The sequence below is a fragment of the Triticum dicoccoides genome, chromosome 2A, assembly GCF_002162155.2.
Source record: "Triticum dicoccoides isolate Atlit2015 ecotype Zavitan chromosome 2A, WEW_v2.0, whole genome shotgun sequence".
Classification (NCBI taxonomy): Eukaryota; Viridiplantae; Streptophyta; class Magnoliopsida; order Poales; family Poaceae; genus Triticum; species Triticum dicoccoides.
Window position 1 is genome coordinate 664,454,433 of NC_041382.1, and position 17,923 is coordinate 664,472,355.

General features: G+C 44.4%; 2 protein-coding genes across 3 annotated transcripts; both read left to right on the plus strand.

Moving 5' to 3' along the window:
* Window positions 1-6: 6 nt before the first annotated feature.
* LOC119356071 (cyclin-B2-1-like) lies at window positions 7-4,154 on the plus strand. Its single transcript, XM_037622971.1, has 11 exons — window positions 7-199; window positions 295-374; window positions 463-553; window positions 662-718; window positions 788-938; window positions 1,024-1,152; window positions 2,612-2,701; window positions 2,805-3,026; window positions 3,221-3,319; window positions 3,441-3,619; window positions 3,727-4,154. The coding sequence occupies exons 2-11, from the start codon at window positions 314-316 to the stop codon at window positions 3,863-3,865; spliced, it is 1,218 nt and encodes a 405-aa protein (XP_037478868.1). The 5' UTR covers window positions 7-199; window positions 295-313; the 3' UTR covers window positions 3,866-4,154.
* Window positions 4,155-7,993: 3,839 nt separating this feature from the next.
* Window positions 7,994-12,970, plus strand: LOC119356072 (protein LAZ1-like). Of its 2 annotated transcripts, XM_037622972.1 has the most exons (9): window positions 7,994-8,189; window positions 8,596-8,803; window positions 8,880-8,936; window positions 9,017-9,125; window positions 10,764-10,948; window positions 11,029-11,117; window positions 11,436-11,697; window positions 11,815-12,063; window positions 12,224-12,970. In XM_037622972.1, exons 3-9 carry the CDS (start codon window positions 8,910-8,912, stop codon window positions 12,539-12,541), a joined length of 1,239 nt encoding a protein of 412 aa, XP_037478869.1. In that variant the 5' UTR covers window positions 7,994-8,189; window positions 8,596-8,803; window positions 8,880-8,909; the 3' UTR covers window positions 12,542-12,970. The 2 variants fall into 2 exon arrangements, with proteins under 2 accessions (XP_037478869.1, XP_037478870.1); XM_037622973.1 differs by lacking the exons at window positions 7,994-8,189; window positions 8,596-8,803; window positions 8,880-8,936 and adding an exon at window positions 9,610-10,110.
* Window positions 12,971-17,923: the final 4,953 nt, after the last annotated feature.

A 17,923-nucleotide genomic window follows, 5' to 3' on the forward strand; every position in this document is an offset into this window, starting at 1 on the left:
AATCCCCACGCGGTCGGTCAGAGAGAGTGAGGGACGTTGCCATTGTTCGTACCCGCTCCTCCTCCTGTTTTTAACGCCGCCGCCGCCGCCGCCGCTCCCTCTTCGCGTCCGTCCCCGTTCTGCATGGGCGTGCTGCTGCCTTCGTAGCCCCGGATCGGACGAGGAAGGAAGCCGCCGCCTGCCGCTCCCGTTCCCCGTGGTGCGTGCCGTGCCGTCCCGATTCGCGGCCGCGTCTGAATCGCGCCTTCCGTTCCTGGATCCTGACGCCGCCGCGTGGTCTCTCTCTTTGTTCAGGTGCCCGGCGGCGACGGCGATGGAGAGGGCCGGGGAGAACCGGAGGCCGGTGGTGGGCAAGCCCGTGCCCAGCGTCCGAGGTTCGGGTCCTTGGTTCAGATATACGCCTGCGCCGTCACGATCCCCCCTTTTTTCTGATCTCTTGATCTGTCCTTGTGATCGGTGCAGAGATGGGGAATCGGAGGCCGCTCAAGGAACTCAACAACCTCGCGGGGGCTCACCCGTACCCCCGCGCCATCGCCAAGAAGCCGATGCTAGAGTAATCTCCTCGCCCGATCTGTTAAAAAAATGTTCTTTTTTCGTTCTCTCCCATGTTTCTTGGATCGAGATGTAATCCCGGCGCGTCCTGCCTTTCTTTTCTTTTCAGGAAGAGTGGGAGGGATGAGAAGAAGCCAGCATTGGTGAGCCATCGTCCTATGACGAGGTTAGGACGCTCCCTCTTCTTGTGCTCTCACTTTTGGGGCCTTGATCTGACGCCACTCTGCTAATTCAGGAAAGTCGCCCTCTTATTGGAGAACAAAGAACAACTTGTCCATCCGGCCACCGCAGCTGATGCGGCAAAACCCGGAGTTGATCCCCAGGATGAGCCCATCCCCGATGACACTGATGAAGAGATCGAGTCGGCCGAGGACGATACTGACATGGTATACATATGCTTTCTGATGATTAGCACTGTTTAGTTTATCAGTAGGGGGTGGCTCATGCTCACTGCTGTGTTTGGTACTGCAGGATGAGGAAGAACAGGAGGATATTGTGGATGATGTATCCCTCATGGACATCGACAGCGTCGACTCCGGGAATCCGCTGGCCGCAACTGAGTACGTCGAAGAGATTTACAGGTTCTACAGAGAAAATGAGGTGATCTTTTGCCCATCAGTGTCACATAATGTGTATCTTCATTTTGTGAAAACAAAACAAAACAAAAGAAATGATGCATTTTCTATGACTGACATTATGCTTGAATGAATTAAGGTAGGCCCATGCAAACAAAATAAATGAATTTGACCAAGATCCTGTAATCAGTACACATTAAACAATAATTTAATTGTAGTATGCCGAAGAGATTTACAAGTTCTACAGAGAAAATGAAGTGATCTGTATAATCTTTTTGTGGAATAAAACAAAAGAAATGCCGGATTCATTACGCTTTAATGATTAAAGGTAGGCGCATGCAAAGAAAATTAATGAATTTGACCAGAATCTTGTAATCAGTACACATTATACAATATTTTTATTGTAGTACTCCCTCCGCCCGGAATCAGTTGACGCTCAATCGCAGTGCTAGATACATCCATTTGAGCGACAACTAATTCCAGACGGAGGAAGTATGATTTAATGAAATGCATTAACAAAAAGATGCCTGTCTTAAAATAAAAGGATTGGTATTCTAAGTGCCGTGAGCAACTAATGTGAATATAAACCTTTGAATTTTTTGGTTCGAGTGACCGGTATGACAGTAAGGGACAACGGGGCAATGAAAGTTTTGAGGCTCGTAGATTTTGAGTGAAAATCAGAGTAGTTGGTCCAAAGATAGGTTTTTGTTATGATTCTGGAAGGTCCAGCTTGGGTCACAACTAATGCAATTGTGTGTGACAACAATTTTGCTTTCTTATTACCATGCCTTAGATCAAATACTACCTTTGAACCACTGAAATCAACCACATACACTCATACTCCATCCGTCCCAAAATAAGTGTCTTGACCTTAGTACAAACTTTGTACTAAAGTCAGTACAAAGTTGAGACACTTATTTTGGGACGGAGGGAGTAGTAAACTGTGATATTCTTGATGCAAGCCATGATCAACATGGAAAACAGTTTGGTTTATGACAGCTGATAGCAATTTGTTCTCATTGGCATGACTGAAAAGCAAGTGCTAGAATACTCTCTCTCTCCTATTGTGTGTGCCTTGAAGGTTTTGGCCTCCTTAACTTCTCATTAGTACAAAGTTGTAGTACAAAGTTGAGACACTTATTTTGGGACAGAGGGAGTAGTAAACTGTGATATTCTTGATGCAAGCCATGATCAACATGGAAAACAGTTTGGTTTATGATGGCTGATAGCAATTTGTTCTCATTGGCATGACTGAAAAGCAAGTGCTAGAATACTCTCTCTCCTGTTGTGTGTGCCCTGAAGGTTTTGGCCTCCTTGACTTCTCAGTATTACCTAAAACCAGTATACGATCATGATAAATTTGTGCCCATTGGCATGACTGAAAAGCAAGTGCTAGAATACTCTTTTTCCTGTTCTGTGTACCCTGAAGGTTTTGGCCTCCTTAACTTTTCAGTATTTCCTAATATCATTATGGTTTTATGCAGAAAATGAGCTGTGTGCGTCCTGATTACATGTCCAGTCAAGAAGACATAAATGAAAAGATGAGAGCTATTCTGATAGATTGGCTCATTGAGGTAGAAAAGCCTGCAAACCCTGAGCCTTCTCTATCCTATAGATTTGTTCCCATTCGAACAACTGTGTTTTGGGACTCATTATATATTTTTTGTCACTTGATAGGTTCATTACAAGTTTGAGTTGATGGATGAGACACTCTTTCTTACCGTGAACATAATAGACAGATACTTGGAAAAACAAGTGGTGCCAAGGAAGAAGTTGCAGTTAGTTGGAGTGACAGCTATGCTTCTTGCTTGTAAATATGAGGAAGTCTCAGTTCCAGTTGTTGAAGATTTAGTGCTCATTTCTGACCGGGCTTACACTAAAGGACAGATTCTTGAAATGGTAAAATCATTCAATACAGTATGCTCATCATGCTCGTTGCTTCTAGTCCTTGTGTACCTATCCAAAATTCCTTCATGCTATCCAACCGCAGATGTTTTCTGAATGTTTTCTTCAGCTTCTACTGTATTTTAGAGTAGCCAATTGGCTATTATCTGTTCCGTACTAATAGGGGTGAATCTTCTGTGTTTGAGCAGGAAAAGTCGGTCCTAAACACTCTGGAGTACAACATGTCTGTACCAACGCCATATGTTTTTATGAGAAGGTTCCTGAAGGCAGCTGATTCTGACAAGCAGGTTAAGTATCGTAACCTTCTGAATTCTGCTTAGTGCTTCCGTACTTAAACAGAAAAATTTACAGAAATAACATTTTGTATTTGCGGCTGACACAATGCCATATGCATGTTGTGAATCACAGCTGCAGCTAGTTTCTTTCTTCATGCTTGAGCTCTGCCTGGTTGAATACCAAATGCTCAAGTACTGCCCTTCGCTGCTTGCTGCCGCTGCAGTTTACACTGCACAGTGTGCTATCAATCGCTGCTGGCAGTGGACAAAGATCTGCGAGACACATAGCAGATACACTAGAGATCAGCTCATGTAAGCTTGCCTTCTGTCATGACTAACTGTATCTAGAAACATGTGCGCCATTAGGAGGAATGTATGCTGACTTATCTGCTCCTTTGTTGGCTTGTTTTTTAATACAGTGAGTGCTCCAAAATGATGGTACAATTCCACCAGAAGGCAGCAGGGGGCAAGCTTACAGGCGTTCACAGGAAATACAGTACATTCAAGTTTGGTTGTGTGACGAAAGTGGAGCCTGCGCACTTCTTGCTGGGGGGATGAAACTTCCGGTACAATCTAGAGCAATCTATCCTTCTTGATAGATTTTAAGTATCCGTCTGAGAACATGCAGAAACATCTTGCTGATGTTGCACAGAAGTGCAGCAGGTTTGCAACATGCTTGTGGCGATGTAATAACCTTAGTATGATCGTTTGTGGACGACGCTCCGAGTACTCAGTTGTTAAGTTGCGCTCCGGCTAATAATGATTTAGCCTTCGTTAAAGAGTGCCATGGAACCTTGTAAAGAGCATTTGCCTGCATGAAATGAAGCAACAAACCTATCTCTCTATCTGTCGATGTTTCAGTTGCTGTTTGAATTGTTGGATTCATGAAATACAATGGTTTCGTTCACAATTTGTTGTTGATTATGTTTGTAGTTCTTTTTTTCTACATTGGTGTTTTCATCCCAAATATATATGTTATAGCTAAGCTACCTACATTTGTGGCCAAGAGGGGTAAAAAACATGTAAAGAAACTAAGGTTTGTGATCCTAAATGGAACCGTAATAGACTGCCTACTATGTCAAAATGTGCTTTGGTACTTGGTGGGACGGGTTAAATTCATGACATTATGTTAATAGATTATGTTTTTAGTCATCCTAGAATTTTCTAGTCATTGGTTTTCAAAAACTCATGTCCCAACGACATTTCAAAGAGGAGCTGAAACAAAGGGGGTCGCCATAATTTCATACTACCACGCCATGTTTTTGTAGCTGAGAAGCGGAATCTTGATCAGACACACCTCTACTTAATTAAGTTTGAATGTGACCAAACGAATGGATTGATGGGATTTCGGTGGTTAAATCCATCAGTTACTTGAGGGCACTAAAATAGAATAATTGTGGCTGTTACTAGTATTTATGGGCTATTCAAGTTAGAATAATCCACATCATCATCCTCATTCCTTCAACTAATCTATGCTCTCACTTAGTCGACTCTTGTCCAGCAGGCTAAGGACGCCGTCTATGCATGGCAGAAAGAAACATGGAGAACAACCAGAAATACTCAATTTAACAATGGCGTAACCGATTCTGGACAAGTGCATAACACTGAAAATTCGTGTAATATGAGTTGAGATCACAACAGAAAACCGGGAAGTAGCATAACTAATTCACAGTGAAAGACTGATTTGGAGTATCAACACAGAGTGCCACCAAGTACACACTAGTATAGATATGGCCTTTCATCACCCATCAGCACACAAGTGCCAGAAACCGTGTGTGACGCAAAGAACATCATGTGAGCTGTATATACATCATTGCAATGGCTACTCGAATTGGACAGAAAAAAAAATGCTAAGTTCCATTTGTATGTCCTATTTTCCTGCCATCTTGTACACCCCGGCAATGTAAGTTAATGTTCCTGGTTTTCCACCTATTCCCAATCTTGAGGAAACATGAATGTCTCTTTTATGAGCAGGACCTGATATGAAGCCCATGGCAGGACAATGTTAGAAATTAGAATACTTCAAGAAAACTGTTCTATGTTAAGGGTACATAACCAATTCTAATTGATGTCTGTCAACAGTCCAAAAATTTTAGGACAGTAAAACTAAAGTGATTCCCACGTCCCAGCCCTCTCACGCCATTAGAGATTTCGGCCGTTAGATTGCCGTTTGGATCATTCTTGGCTGTTTATTTAAATTCAGCTCGCGAAACTGGGCCAATGTCCTAGGGGCTGTTACTTAGGTGGAAATTTTGAAGGTTTGTGGTGCATTTGGGCCCTATACTACAGAAAGCCCAACTAAAACACCCTTCCTTCCGAGCGCAACTAATGAACGAGTACTCCTTCGGGAGCCCCCGCAAGGGTCATTTTGAGAGGGCTGGGTGAGTGCCACTTGGCGGCCTCTCATCAGCCACCACGTATCGCGCCCTGGGTCTCTCTTCGGATTTTTTTTGTACGCGTTTTGGGATTTCGGATGAACTTTTTGTTTTTCCCCAGGGTTTTCTTAGGTTTTGGGCCAAATTTTTTGGAAAAACAATCTCCATAAAAAATGTGTTTTCATTTTTTTACTTCCGCGGGAGGCACATATAAACTTCTCGCCTCTCGCAAAAGGAGGAAAATGTTTCTTTCCTTGCACAAGAGGCAAGGATTTACTTCTGGTGGAGGCATGGATTTGCTACCGCGAGAGAGACAACCGTGTTTTTCGGAAAAGGAAAGAATCATGTTTTTTCTCTTCCACGAGAGGCATGGATTTGCTTCCGCGAGAACGTCGAGAAGCATAGTCATCCCTCTCGCAAAAGGGAAAAAATGTTTTTTTTTCTTTCCACGAGAGGCACGGATTTACTTCTAGTGAAGCCCTCTTGAAAAAGGGAAAAAATGTATTTTATTTTTTTCTTCCGCAAGAGACATGGTTGTGCCTCTTGCAAAAGTACAAAAAATATGTTTTCATTTTTTTCCCGCGAGAAGCACGGATTTGCGTCGGCGAGAGGCACAAAAAAAACGTGTTTTTTCTTTCACAAGAGACACAAATTTACTTCTAGTGGAGGCACGGGTTTGGGAAAAAAAACGTGCTCCCGGTTCGGTAATTTCCTCCATTTTTTTGTGAAAAAAGGTTTCTCAAAACCTATCAACATGAGATCTAATTTTCAAAATATGGAGGAGATGAATCCAATGGTGGAAACGCTTCAAGATTTGGACGCATAGTTTAAGAGATAAAATGTTTTATAATTAAAAAAATCTAGAGAAAAGGGAAAACTCCCAGGTTGCGACAAGTGCCATGCAATGCGCCACTTGTCGCAATTCGGGGATGTGGAAGTGATCTTTGCAAAAAGTACTCCTTAAATAGTGATTTCGCTTCCTTCGTGTCTCATGAACTGCCTGAGAGACGGGACATCCTATTTATGGCGCCCACGCGACTGCTCCTATATAGGCCGGCCCATCACGAGGCAGAACTAAATTGCTCGACAGCGAACACCTTCGTCGCTTTCGTTTGACGGTTGATTGGTCGATAGTTGACCGGTTAACTGTTGTCTTTTGAAAAAATGGTAAAAACAAAAAAAAACATAAAAAAAAGAAAAAAGGAAAAGTTTGTGAGTTCAAAAACGTTCATAGATTTGAAAAATACTAAAATCGAAAAAAAGTTAATCGATTAAAAAAAATCATTGAATTTGAAAAAAAAGTCACTGAATTTGAAGTTTTTTCCACAAATTTGGAAAAAGTTCATCAAATTTGATTTTCTCTTGATTATTTTTTTAAGAAGAGTTCAAAAATCCAAATTTTTCATCGAATTTGGTAAAAAAAATTACAAAATTGAAAAAAAAATCATCTGATTTTGAAAAAAAGTTAACAATTTTTTTTAAAAATCATCTATTTTGAAAGAAGTTCATGGACTTTGGAAAAAAGTTCATCAATTTTTATAAAAATTCACAAATTTGAAAAAAGTTTGCTCATTTAAAAAAAGAAACAAGAAAACCTAATAAGAGCCATCTGGAAACTAACAAGTGAACCAAAGAAAACCAGTTAAGCTTCCTAAAACCGGGGCTCTCGCAACCTAGAGAAAGAACAAAAGAAGAAAAAGAAGTATGTAGGTACAAGTGTTTCGTTGTCCTACTGGTTATTGCGCTCCTCTTCGAACTCCTTCTACACACACCCTTTTGTTTTTTAACAGAAAAACAAGGAAAACGGGCCGACCCAGCGTGGCACGGGGGTGTGCGCCCGTTTACAGGGGAATAAAATGAGTGAAAGCCAAACAAAAACCATCTAAAAACCCCGTGCTGGAAAACAGAAATAAAAGCCGCCCGAAAAACCAGCGGAACCTACAAAACTGACGGAAAAATATTACATGGGCCTGCTCATTTTCTGCCCGTTTTGTACATAGTGCTGCTGTAGGGGGTGTGCACCAGTTAACAGAATAGCCTATAAATGGTGCTTAAGGCGCCTAATAGTAACTGAGGCATGAACGTGCTTAAGTGTTTTTTTTTATGATGAGTCGAGGATTCCAGCCTAAGTGGGCTGCACTACTAGTAGTATATCGCTCATGGGCCTCTAGTGGTTTGCGCCCAAAATTAAATAAACGTGAAAGTACCAGGCCCGACCGATTTGCTTTCAACACAACAAAAACAGGCCTGGCCTGGTCGCCATTGACCTTTCTCTAAGACAGCCGGTTAAATCTTCTTCTCCGCCACGTCAGCGCCTTGAAGAAGACGCCGGGCCACAGGACAGGGGGAACAGACCGCCGGCGCCGTCACGACTCGCGACTCCCCCCGCCACCTCCTCCGCCGCGGGAAATCACGCGCAGAGCGTCCCCCGCCCCGCCGCGACGCCCAAATCGCCTCGATCCGCCGCCCGATCGATCCATCCCGGCGCCGCCCGGGTGCTTCGCTAGGTCAGCTTTCGTTCAAATCCTCTGTGCAAGCAAGCTGCTCCGTGGAGTCGAATTCGTCCGGCTTAGCCCCGTCGTCGCGCGCGTAGAGGCTCCCCTCCACCCCCTTCCGCTGTTTCCAGGACGAGGAAGTTGAGCGGCCTGAATCGCGTACTCTTTTTGGTGCCGTTAGTTATTGTTGGTACTTGGGTAGGTTGGCTTCGCCCTCTTTCATTGCCCCAGGTTCTGCCTTTGGTGGCCTTGTTGCTCTCACCTGTAGCTGTTTGCGTCCATGTTCTATTGAAACGAACTCAGTAGTACGTTTTTTCCAGATTGGGGCTGTCGGAGATTATGTTGTTTTCGGATAATCGATAGATTGATTGGTATCAGTGACAGGTTCAGAACTAACAAACTTGTTTCGGCTCTGCAGATAGTAACCATCAAGTGAGGATTCTCAGAATTTGATCTGATTCGTACTGGAATTTGGTTTGTCAGTCGGGTTCTGTAGGCATTTGCCATTGCGACGTGTGCCTTGTGCATCTGGAGGTGCCCACTGATGCAGGGAAGGTGATGTTGGTTGATCTTGAGCGCTTGTGATAGTGCACAGGTTTCGAACAATTGTTGTCTTCCACCATGAGGTTTGTGCTTTTCTGTTGCTGCACCTTGTCATGAAATTTCAACTTTTACTGATTTGTATTTGTTCTACCTCCGCAGGAACAGAAATTTGTTCTGGGTGTTATTTTGATGGTCCCTTGCTATGCAATTGAGTCGGTAAAACCTCTAAGCGATTTCTTTATGTGCTAAATAATTGCAGTGATATGTTTAATGATCTTGCTCTCCTTTTGGAACAGTATGTTTCTTTGGTAGATCCAAATATCACTGTTTACTGTGGCATCTTGCGCGAGGGTTACGAAGCATTAGCTATGTACTGCTTTGGAAGATATATCACTGCATGTTTAGGTAAGTTCTGTCTAGTGACATTGGCATAACCCCTACTTTGTTACCTTGCCGCAGCCAGCTTTGGTTCTGGAATTGCATTTAGTATAGAGCTGGAGGATGATTAAAGGTTTACCCTTTTCTACATTTAAGTGTTGATGCTAAGCTGTTTCTTTACTTTACATTTAAAAAATTACTGTCGGATAAACGATGCATTTGAACAATGCAACCCTGTGGAATGGATGCTGCTTGCATTTACCAGTGCCTTGTATATCTGAGAAGTGAGAACTAGAAGGGGTGGGTTTCTCAATCGATGTATTCTTATTATAGATTTATAGTTAATAAAACCAGGCTGGAATTTCCTGGAGTGAAATGGAGTCAAAGGTACAAGCGGCTCCATTCCTCCAAAGACCAAAGTTGGACTGGGATTTTTTTTTCTAACCCAGCAGTTTATGCAAAAAACAGTGAACCAGATGGTTATGACTGAACATGACGGCTTTGCTTACAGAGTAGATTCCGCTTGTACACTGCTTTACTTGGGGTAATTTGGAAAGTTGGCGAGAGGTAAGGTCCTAGGGAAGCAGACTAATATCACAACATAGCAACAGCGAGAACATTGGTAGATTGGCATCAGGCATTTGTTTCAATGGGCAGTAGTGACTATTGGTCAGCTTTCTGGGATTGAACACCCAGCAACAGCGAGCACCATAGATTGTTGTACTCCTAGGCTCCTAGCAAGTAGCAACAGCAGAGCCCGCAACATCTGCTGAGTATCATGGCCTCACGGTTGCTGGGATCTTGAAGAAACGGTGCTTTTCTTGGATCTGCTTCTGATTCACGATGGCCAAAGAGCTTGAAGAAACAGCGGCAGCACGGGAACTGCCCCCTGATGCCATAAAAAAGAACATTGGTATTTTGGCATCAGGCATCTTTGCAGCAATTCACTTGATCCTACAATGGCCTGCCAAGCCCAGTGCATATCCATGACTATCCGTCTTATTAATGATGGGTGTGTGCATTTACCTTTGCTTTGATACTTATATTTGTGTTTAATAGGATAATCTGTCCAATTGCACTACTCTTCCTCTTTTCCTGAAACAAATGTTACTACTTTCTTGTTTTCACATGCATAAATTTTCAATTATTGAATTGATGTGTAAAAACTTTTTAAAAATTAACTACATAATTTAAACGAGTTTGAATATTGAGAACATTGTCAAATGTTAATTGTTGATCCGACCAGTAGCTGCCACATCGATTCACTATCGGGTCTGGCTTCGGCTCTGGCTCCAATAGCTACGGTAAGTAGCAATTCCCTGGAAATGATGTAAACATGTATCGATTACACCATATGCTAAACTACTTACGAGTTAATGCCTTACAAGACTTAAAAGTAGCATTTACATAGGAGTCATAGTTTGAAACTTTGGATGTTAAGGCCCGGTAACTAAATACCGGGAGCACACAAAATTTACATTCAATCCAAACAGGGCCTTAGTCAGGCTTATTGGCTTTTGAGTGCCCTACCATTATTGTTTGATTTCACTTGCAAAATTTTGTATCGTCTGTTTGCTGTTGTGACTTGGCAATGTAGCGTTTGGTGCAAGTTGTGTATTCCCTTTTCTGTATTTCTCTTTCTTTACTGTGTGTGTTCATATGTAGGTGGGGAAGAAAAAACGATAGCCTTTTTGAAGAGGGAAGGCGGCTCAGATTCTAGGCAACCCCTTTTGCATCATGCTTCCGAGAAAGGAATTATACACCATCATTTTCCCGTGAATTATATTTTGAAACCCTGGCGAATGGGAACGCGATTTTACCAGATTATCAAATTTGGAATCTTCCAATATGTATGTCCACTGCCCCATATTGCAATTTGTTAATTCTGAAATGTTTAGAATAACTTAGTTGAAGTGTTTTGCTTATGTAGGTGATTATAAAGACACTCACAGCTAGCTTATCTCTTTTTCTAGAAGCTTTTGGTGTATATTGTGAAGGTGAATTCAATTTACGATGTGGGTAAGATAATTCTCTCTTTTTTGCTTGTGTAATCTCACAGGGGAATAGGCACTGTCCACACTTTGAGTTGTTTATGCAGAAGAGTTCAATGTGTAGATAGAATATGAAATGTAGCTTTTTCATGTCATTTTATTACGATGAATTAAACAGATTAGAACATGTTCCATTTTTGCTCTCCAATCATCAGAAAATCTATCCAGATCTTGCTCTTTCCCTTGAAGCCTAAGCTGAGATTGCTGAATTAATTAATTGCTTTTCGGTATGCTTATATGTTGCTTCATTTATCTTATATAGCTCTTACATATCTTTTTGATGCAGATACCCTTATTTTGCTGCAATCCTGAATTTCAGTCAATTTTGGGCCCTATACTGTTTAGTAGAATGGTACACAGCTACCAAGGACGAATTGGCACATATAAAACCTCTGGCTAAGTTTCTTTCGTTCAAGTCAATAGTATTCTTGACTTGGTGGCAAGGGGTGGTGATTGCAATAATGTATTCTTTGGGCCTGCTTAGAAGTCCTTTAGCCCAGAGCTTGCAGTTAAAATCAAGTATTCAAGATTTTATTATCTGCATAGAGGTATTTATCTTTCCAAGTTGGCCTTGAGTTTCCTTAGCTTTGGTTTTAAGAAATACTCCATCATGTTTCTGTGATTACCTGTAATATCTGATAGCATCGTGTCTTCTTCCAGCACAGATGGGCATTGCGTCAGCTGTTCACCTCTATGTGTTCCCTGCTAAACCCTATGAGCTCTTAGTTAACCAGTCACCTGGAAACATTTCAGTCCTTGGAGATTACGCATCCTCTGACCCTATAGATCCTGAAGAAGTCAAGGAGAGTAACCGGCCGAGCAAAATGAAGCTTCCACAGTTCGAACCGGATGAGAGAAGTGCAACAAACATAAAAGAGAGTGTTCGCGACTTTGTGGTTGGCAGTGGGGAATATGTGAGTTCTAGACTCCTATTGACAAATCTTTACAGACAATACACTTCATTTTATCATGTCTCAGATTAGTTATGAATTACAAATAAGTGGTTAGCATGTGCTCACAGTATGGTTCTCTGTTCTCATGCTTCTGTTTTATTTTTCTTCCACCCACTTTCAGGTGATCCAGGATTTTAAGTTCACTGTTAACCAAGCAGTGCGACCGGTGGAGAAGCGGTTTGATAAACTGCTGAAAAAGAAAGACAAGTATAAGAACACCCAGGATGACAACTGGGTGAGTGCAGCATCGCCAGAGAGACCGGTTCGTGGCATCGATGATCCGCTATTAAGCGGGAGCACAAGTGACAGCGGGGTCTTGAAGGGCAAAAAGCAACGTAGAGTTGTCAGCACAGTTGCTACCGCGGATAGTTGGGGAGGTGGTGATAAGACGCCTGATGGCTACAAGATAAGGGGCCGCCGCTGGGCAGTGAAGAATTGACGATTTAACCATGTGAAGGATTGATATATTTCAAACCATAACACGTGAAACAAGGAAGCGGCTGGCTGTCACAGAAATTACTGGTAACCTTCTGCAACGCTGGCCATTTTTGTTGCCTATGCAAGTTCACGGTGTGCTGTGTTGTAGGTAGCTGCAGCTCCTGAGTCCTGATACGGTAGTCTCTGTGCATAGCCTATTATTTCTTCTTTCCAAAAGGACTGGTAGAGGGAATTGATTGTTACAACTTCAATTGGTGCTGCTCAGAATTGAGAAGAATCTTGTTCCGTACAAACGGGAGCCCCTCTACAACTGCCCCTTTGTTTACCGATGTACCTAATCTTGTGATATTATTGTTCGGACATCATACTTCGTTACTGTAAAGAGCTGGTTGAAATAACAATAAAGGAAATGTTGATAATGTGGTCTATATATTGTTTTTTTTTGCATGAACTGTTTATTCCATACCTCTTGCGTGTGAAATAAATTAGTGTCTCTTTACCCTTTTTATTATGCCTATGTGCTCTCTTGCAAATTTTCATTACTAAATACTTGAAAAAAAACATAAGACTACTACTATCTATACTGATTTTTTTTTCTTTCTCCCGTTTCTCATAGTGTATGCAAGTAACACTTTCCTTTCAATTGGTTCTTTTGTGGGGTATTTTATTATGCACCTATCTCAGGACGGAAAAACGTAGCAAAGGCGAGAAGCCTCGTCTTGCCGTATAAAAGGTTGAAGCTATATCTTTTTTCTCGAGATGTAAAATGGTTGAAGCTGGCTGTGGTCGGTACTGGCCTACTGGGCCGTGATTTGCATGGGCTTATTTCTCACTATGTGCCCTCTGATTGCCTAAGAAAAATACCGTGTGCTCTTACAGCGAATCCATTTTTACAGTGGAGTAGAGACATAAGCCGACAAGAAAATATTCCCCACACATCCAACTGTACGTGAAATTCCAAAGTTAAACCATCTTCTTGGTCCAATTCATAGGTGTGGCTCTGGCTCTGGCTCCAACTCCCAACAAATCCCAATGCGCAAAGGGACGCGCCGATGGATGCATCCAGATCCAGGCAAAACCCCAACCCCCTTGCAGTCCCCAGACAGACCGCACGAGGGAGCCAGCCCCTCCCCGGCGGATTCTCGCAGCAATCAGGTGGTCGGCACATTCTCAGCCCCTGACACAGGGCCCCAGCTCCGGTGGCTCGGCCTGATTCGATTCGCGTAGGCCACCCGATCCCTGCGGGCTGCTGCGATCGCACCCCGCGTGGTCTGGTCTCATTACATCCGGGCCCACCCGTCAGTACCTCGCAATTTGGCCACCAGGGCAGGTGTCTGCTAGCAAAACATTTTCCCTGGTTTTTGGTACTAGTGTCATCTGAACTCGATGGTCTCCAAACGCTGGTAGCTTCAAAATCGACGTCAACCATCCATCAAGACAGTACTGTACTAGTAGTGGTAGATCTCGCCCCCACTTCCCATCTCATTTCAGGCATACCGTGATCTCCTCCGCCGAGCACAATCATACCGCCCGGACGGCTGTTGGTGCCGTTCCAAGCAAAGCGCCCGAAGGGGTAAAACGTGGAGTACATACCCGCGAGGCCGTCACCAACTTGCGCACTCTCCGGGCGTACGCACGTCGATCCCTATGCCTGCCGTGTGGAGTTCCAGCCCAAGTGGGCGCACGCTCCCAGCCCACGCATGTGCTCCTCCTCCCATCCTGAAACTGAAACTCGACTCACCGGGCTCCTCCCCCGTCGCTCTCTTCCCGATCCGCGCCACCTCTTTTACAGCGCCGCCCCGCGAATCATTCTGTTGGATCACTCGCCGCCTTTTGCTCCTCCGATTTCCCCTCCCTCCTTCCCTCCCTCTGGTCGCGGCGGTCAGTGGGACGAAAAGGTACTACAACCACTACGCCAGTTACGCACGCAGCACGGCGATGAGCTGGGGCTTGGGGGACACCTGCGCCGGCCGCTCCATCGGCGAGTCAAGCGCATGCAGAAGCTGCTCGTACGTCCGTTGTTCAGTGATGCGTGGCGTAATTAAAAGTGCAGAACTACAGCAACTTATTAATACGTGCCGCTAAAATGGAGCGACAGGGCTGGATAGCCGCTCGGCAGATCGATCGATCGATCCTTTTTTTTTTGGAGTAGTTGGCGACTCGCTTTCGGCGCGGCCGAAAAGAAACACAGATAATCATGTTGGTAATGGGGTTGGGACGCAGCTTTGGGCCGCCGTGGCGCCCACCGGGGAAGATAAAAAATTATTGTTTCTCCGAACGGGGATGAATCATTTTCCGTTCGAACTGATTAGTTTATCAGTATAAATCAGGCCCGCCATGCTACAGCTAGCTAGCAGAGAAGAGAGAAGTAGTATAAGAGGGTGCTTGGATACGTTTTACTCCTATGACTAAAAGTAGTGGGACTAAAATTTGCTAGCCTCACCCATGTTTGAATCCAAATACTAAAAAGACTAAAATCAAGTTATTGAGCATTTATTATCCTCCAAATCCTCTAATCCAGAACTCGCATGTGTTAAAGGAGAGGCATTAAATGATGAGAGAGAGGGCTAATACATATTTTCGTAGGTTTTCTATGACTAAAAATTTTTAGCCTCAAGACTAGTCCTAGCCTCTCTTTAGTCAAGGGTGCTTGGAACTTTAGCCTCTAAAAAAGACTATTTTTAGTCAGACTAAAAATAGTTTCTTGGATCCAAGCATTCTCTAAGAATGAGAAGAGGGTAAAAGAAGGGTCCTGCCTTAAAGCTAGCACCCAATCCAGGCTTTCTATGTTTAGTTGAACATATCCATACTCCTTTCTGTCTTTGATTTCAATAAGTGTACTCTCCTTGGCGTTCAAGCTCGTTCAGGGTCGACCGCCGCACGTGATACCGGCGTTTTAGCCCGTTCAGAGTAATTCAGTCTAGGATGAAGTTCCTTATTTTTTTTCTTTTTCTTTTTTGCTTGCTCTAAAGTAGGCCATTCTGTGACTCCGAGGTCCTTCCTGCGTGCTAGCTTCCGTACGGTGCTGCTATATCTAAAAACCTTCATTTCTTTCTGCGGGATGATATCTTTTTTCCTTCCGAAACGGACGGAACGATATCTCTGAAGAAAACATGGCCGGAGACGGGGAGAGCGCTACAGCTGACCTGCTGCGCAGCGGTACGCGTGCGCTGGCGCGTCGCAGATCCATCCTTGGCCCATGGGGGACGAAGCTGCCAGACTCTTTTTCGGCCCTCCAAAAGTGACCATCCTCGGAGTTTGGGCGCGGGTGGACGTGTCGGTGCAGCAGGTACGCACGTATGCTGCCTCGGCCTCACCCCGTCCGCACGCTGCTCGATCGCCGGGCGGATAGATGCTTCCATGCTTCCGGTGTCAACGCAATCAAAAAAATTCAACCAAGGCGCCTAGAAGTGCTGGCCATCGATCCTTCGCCACCTTCCTTCTGAAGTTTTTGATTGAGAATCACGCCCACTGAGTTCTTGATTCACAAGACCCAGATGAAGAACACGCCCACCGGTGACTCGTCTGAACCAGAGGCTCTCCAGGCTGCACGTGACGCTGCGCTGTCAAGCGAGGCAGGATTATTCCGCGAGCTCCCCGGTGGTGGTGGTGGTTAATTAAGTACAAATGGGGCACAGCCACGTTCTCATGAGCGATCCAAGTAGTTGGCATTTCACTTTCGCCTCACATCACTGGGTTGATTTTGCTCTGGTCGCCTCCCTCCGCGTGCATGATGTTTTAGCTACCCCTCCTTTACATCATCGCATTTTTGCGTGAGGACCTCCAAAGAAGTTACCGCAAACTTTTGGCCTTGCCACTACAATCCGTGTGCTTGTTTCGGAGTAATCTGTAGATTTGAACGGTGTAGAATTAACAAGCCCCCGCTCTTTTGAAGGGGAGTGCTTCGGTCCAACCCACCCCCCTAAAACGTATAGTGGATAGTATAGGAAATTTCTTAGGTATAGGAATACCCACCTGACGCCGTACGTCCGCGCGCGACGTCATATGCCCGCCCGCGTACTCGCACCCGTCGCCGTACGTCGCCGTCGTACGCCCGCACGTCTCCACGTTGGTGTCGACAGTTGTTGGAGGAAAAAAAAGACACGGTAGCCGCCGACGCCCGCTGTCGAAACCCTGAACCCTAACGCATTCACGCCGTCTCCATGTCGGCCCCCGTCTGCACGAAGTCGCCGTCGCCCGGGTCGCCGCCCAAACAGGCCGCCGCGCGTGCCCCGGCGCCGTTACCGCTGCTGCCGCGCGTGCCCCGGCGCCGCTGGCGCTGCTGCCGCGTCCCAGATGGCCGCCCACCCGCGATCTACGTCGCCGCCTCCCTCCGCGCACTATGCCTGCTACGACTAGCCATCGTCCTCACACCGTCGACACCCGCCTCCGCCGGCCAGCAACATCACGCTGTCATCACGTTCGTCATTGGAGGAAATGGATCCGGCTGAAATCCTCGCCGCCGTGCAAGAGGTTGGTTTGAGACATCGTTGTGCTTGATGAGATAATTGTTTAGGGATGATGTTACACGACGTTTGATTGATCGTACAATTTTTTTTAACTATCTATAGTTAAAGGAGGAGGGCGATTATGTTGGCGATGATTACGGCGAGGACAACGAAACCTCGTCACTGAATATGGATGAACCTGGTGAGGAGAACTACATGAGTTTGGATGAATCTTATAGTGGCAATGTAAGTGTGATCAATGTTGATAAAAACAATAAATATGATAGACCGCACGGACAATTTCATATATTTTTTGCATCATGCAGCGACATGCGATGATGATGATATGGATATAGATGATTCATTTGCTGAAAGTGCACTCCGGGTATGTTATTAATAAAATCAGAAAAGAAATGACATAATAACCATATGAGCGCTTACATGTTTTTTTTGCAATGCGCGCAGATGGACGAGGACAGGGACTTTGTGAGGAATATTGTGGACGATGAAAGTGACAAATCGAGCGTTGATGCATCTCATGATGACAGTTCCAGCAAAGTAAGTTTTGGAACTTACATGACTACATTACATATTAAAATAATAACTGACTGACATAAATGGTTTAATGCATTAATTTACAAGGAGATGTAGATGGTACAAGCGGGAATGATGAGCATGTTGGTGATGATCTGTTTAATTTTGACATCGGATTTGATGAATATCAACAAGAATCATTGGACATGCATTGGAAGGTCATGAGGAAGACGTTCAAGTCACTAGGAGAGGCTTACATTTTCTATAACCAGTATGCTTACGAGCATGATATCAGCGTAAGAAAGGACTCACTGAAATATTCGAAAGGTCCTGAGGGAACTAAGCGCTTGAGGAAGTATCTGTGTGCGAGAGCTGGGAAACAACAGGCAAAACTTTGTACA